The sequence below is a fragment of the Crocuta crocuta genome, unplaced genomic scaffold (genome assembly GCF_008692635.1).
Source record: "Crocuta crocuta isolate KB4526 unplaced genomic scaffold, BGI_CrCroc_1.0 scaffold50, whole genome shotgun sequence".
NCBI classification, from domain to species: domain Eukaryota; kingdom Metazoa; phylum Chordata; class Mammalia; order Carnivora; family Hyaenidae; genus Crocuta; species Crocuta crocuta.
In genome coordinates, this window is record NW_027527428.1 from 7,667,133 (window position 1) to 7,671,142 (window position 4,010).

At 58.0% G+C, this 4,010-nt stretch overlaps 1 protein-coding gene across 1 annotated transcript in view; it reads right to left on the reverse strand.

Annotated features, from left to right (window-relative positions):
- Positions 1-4,010, reverse strand: part of CCDC57 (coiled-coil domain containing 57) — a 107,738-nt gene that overhangs the window by 55,553 nt on the left and 48,175 nt on the right. The window contains exon 21 of the mRNA XM_077756610.1: positions 18-237. Within this exon, the coding sequence (XP_077612736.1) occupies positions 18-237 (220 nt within the window). The remainder of the gene's footprint in view (positions 1-17; positions 238-4,010) is intronic.

Here is a 4,010-nt window from a genome sequence, read left to right on the forward strand (position 1 = left end):
CCCCCCCCGCTCCCCAGGGCCTGCAGCCTCAGCCGCTGCCTTCGGAAGAGGTTGTGCGGTGTCGGACGCCTGACTCTCTGACTGCACAGGAGGAAGAACTTGGTCACTCAGGGTCTCCATCTCCTTCCTCATCTCCGCCACAGCCCTTCGTAAGCTTGTGTTTTGCTCCTGGAGCCTCTGGATCTCACTAGACGGAAAACTTTCACTTATCTCTTCTTCACGATGCCTTAGGAGCACCTGTCAAATACAGAAAAGAAAGAAAATGGTTACAGCTGCAGAAGAAACCCATGGTTTGCTGCCCGTCCAAGGCTCTGCCCACCCATCGGCCCTCCAGGCCACAGGGGCCTTTCATCTAAACTGACGGGGCAATGAAAGTCCCCTCCTTCTGGGTGTCTTGAAGACGAGACTGCTTACTGAGAAACCTGGGGACACCCCCTTTCGGTCACAAAGCCACTGGTCACTCACGAGGGCGGCTACTGTGAAAAAGACGGACAAGAGCAAGTGCTGGCGAGGAGACGGCCAAGGCGGCACCCTTGCCCACTGTGAAGGTAAGCGGGTGCAGCTGCTTGTGGGTGAGATGGGGTGCCGCCGCGGAGACAGTCCAGCAGCTCGAGAGGTTAAATGCAGAGGTGACCACACGACCCGGCAAGTCCACCCCGGGGTATACGCCCAGAGAACCGAAAACCTACGTTCCCGTGAACAGTTGTACACACATGTTCACGGCAGCATTTTTCACAGTAGCCAAGATGTGCAAACACAAGTGTCCACCGAGAGACGAATGAATTTAAAAAAATGTGACACAAAAGAGCACATGCAGCCATAGACAGGAGTGGAGTCTAGAACACGCTGCAGCTCAGGCCAGCTGTGAAGATGTTCTCAGAGGTCTTCACGAAGACGTCCCAGACTTCTCCGCGGCCACAGTCATACCTACGCCCCAGAGGTCCAAGGCCACCAGGAGCATGTCAGGAAGAGGAACAGAAGATAATCTGACAAGAGCCCGACGGCACCTGCAGAGACGTGGAAGATTCCATCTGAAACGAGACAATCACTGCAGGGCACCTGAGGGGCTTGGTCGGTTAAGGGTCTGACTCCTGATTTCGGCTCAGGTCATGACCTCACAGTTTGTGGGTTCAAGCCCCGTGTCAGGCTCTGTGTTGACGACGTGGAGGCTGTTTGGGGTTCTCTCCCTCTCTCTTTGCCCCTTCCCTGCTCGTGCTCTCTCTCTCAAAATAAATGAACTTAAAAAAGAAAGAAAGAAATTCACTAGAGAGGTGGTCTAAGCCCAGACCGGATGTGACAGGAGAAAGGGTCAGTGAGTGGGGACACACGGCAACAGAAAGCGTTCAAGCCAAGCACACAGCGGAAGACCACAGAGAAGCAGCGAGGCCCAGAGACCCCGGGAACAGCGTGGAGCCGGCTCATTGCAAGGAGCCAAGAACCCAAATACATGAGGCAGAAATACTTTATATATAACATTCTGGCCAAAATATTTTCAATGTTTATTTTTGAGAGACACAGAGAAACAGAGTACAAGTAGGGGAGGGGCAGAGAATCCCAAGCAGCTCCAGGCTCCGAGCCGTCAGCACAGAGCCCGACGCGGGGCTCGAACCCACGAACCGTGAGATCATGACCTGAGCCGCAGTCAGACGCTTGACTAACTGAGCCCCCAGGCACCCCTGGACCAAATATTTTCAAATTTTTTTTTTTTNGAAAACAAGTCCACAGATCAAGAAGTCCACTGAATCCAAAGCAAATTAACAGAAAATCACACCAAAAAGCCCATAATAATCGGATTGCTAACAAATCACTGATAAAGAGAGAAAAGCAATCAGGGGCGCACAGCGCATCAGGCGGCGTGACCAGCACAGGCGGTGCCAGCCCCTCGCGAGAGCCACCGGCCGAGACGCAGGAAGCAGAAGGCCTCCCGCCTCGGGACCTGCAGTCAGTGACTGTCCTTCCAAGGACAGCGAGACAGGCTGCTACCCTGGAGCCGCAGGACCGGCTGCAGCGAGACCGGAAAACCAGCGAGTTCCAGGAAGCGAGCATCTGCCGCCAGCACGGACCTGGGGTGCCTGACACGGGGTGGGGGGCAGATAACGTGTTCTGCGCGAGCCCAGGCAGGGCCCCGGCTTCAGGGATGTGCGCCTGCAGACAGCGCCCGTCCCCTTCCCTGCAGCCCCCGCCAGGCGCCGCACCCCCCACCCGGGTCCCCGCTCTCCTCCCGGCTGCTGGCCGGCCCCACTCAGCTGGCCCGAGGAGGGCTCCCGCCAGCCCTGCACCCAAGCAGAGGGTGAGCTGCTGCCGAGCTCAGAGAGAGGCGCCCGTGCGGCCTTAGGGTGACACGTGCCAGCTCAGCGACGCTGGAAGAGGAGGTCGTACGGTAAAACACACAACCACTTCCGCGGTGTTCTGAAGAGTTACCAGGATGGGAGACGTGATGACCGTACAAGTGAAAGAAAGAATCCCCAACACAGAGCACAGCACGGACCGTATGAAACGAGCACACGCGCAGGGACACGTGCGAGATCCAGAGAGAGAGGCACCGAGGGAAACGCCAGAACGCCCCAACGGTGCGGCCACGTGTGACTTCCGTGTCCTCAGCAGCGGGCTCCGCCAGCGCCAGCAGCGAGCCGGGTGCTGGGTCACAGCCCCCCTTCAATGCTTCACGAGGGGCTCGCATCAGATCGGGACGGACGCTCAATATGAGGGGTGACCCGGCCGCCACACTGTCCGTGCTGCCACCGCGTGCTCAACCTGGCACCAAGCCCTGCTCCAGGCGCTCACTCGTCTCTCACAAAAGCGCCAGCTGTCCGTTGGCGAGATCTCTGCGGGGAGAACACGGCCACGGCTGTATGTCAGGGGCTCGGGTACCACGTGTGAAGATGCGTGTTTCTGGGATAAAGTCTAACCATTAAGTTCTGTCCTTCCTGGAGAGACCCAGGCTTCAGTCACAAAAGGGCCCTTTGCTGCGCCCTGAGATCCCATCCCCCCCAGATGTCTGATGACACGCTGAACTCTCCAAAGTCAGGACCAAATCCGACAGAGTTAGGACGGGAAACATTTATTACAACTTTTAAATGAGAAAGTGATCTGGCTCTGTGGCCACCCGCCGACCCTTCCCCACGGGCCTTCCCACCCTGTGACACCGAGGCCTGAAGGAGCCTCTGCCTCAAGCGCTGTGTTCGCCCCAAGACAGAGGCTCCTGCCCAGACACCTGTCCAACAGACACCAGATCCGTCTCGTACGTTCTGACAGTTCTCACAAACGACCAGGGCGGAATCATCAAATGTCCTCTCTGACTCTGTGCTGGACCCTAAGACCCCCGAGAGAAGCAGAGGTCCCGGCTTCTGCACACAGGTTAGGATAAGCTAGGATTAAGTGATCTCTACACCCAGTGTGGAGCTCGAACTCTTGGCCCTGAGATCAGGGGTTGCAGACACCACCAAACGAGCCAGCCGGGTGCCCCAAATTACAAATATCTTAACGCTGGTTAGGAGCTGGGTCTACGGACATGTGGCCACCGCGCCGTCTTGGAGTAAACCCTGCCCACCTGCGTCCCTGTGACAGGCTAGAAATCTGAGCAGCTGCTGCTTTTGGGGTGGGGAGGGGGACCATCGGGAAGGGACTTTCCGGGGTGATGGACACGCTCCCCATCTTGCTAGAGGGCGGGGCCCATGGGCCCATTCACGTCAAACTCACTGACCTGTGCCCTTAACATTAAAGCGTTTCCTGCACATGAAACAAGAAACAAGAACTCTTCTCAGGCTTGGAAAGGTCTCCCCCCACCGGCAGCCCCTCCCGCTCTCGCCGCCCGTCCCCCGACCACGGCCCTTGGGCACCCGGGCTCGGAGCCCAGCTCCACTCCTTCCACACTGTGAGGCAGCGTCCCTGCGTCTCGGGGCTGCGGCACCAGCCTCAGCGTCAGAGGACCCAGGGCCTCAGACGAGGTTCTCAGGCAGACCCGGCACGGGCGGGCACTCAAGCAGCACCAGGCTGGCGGCACACAGCGA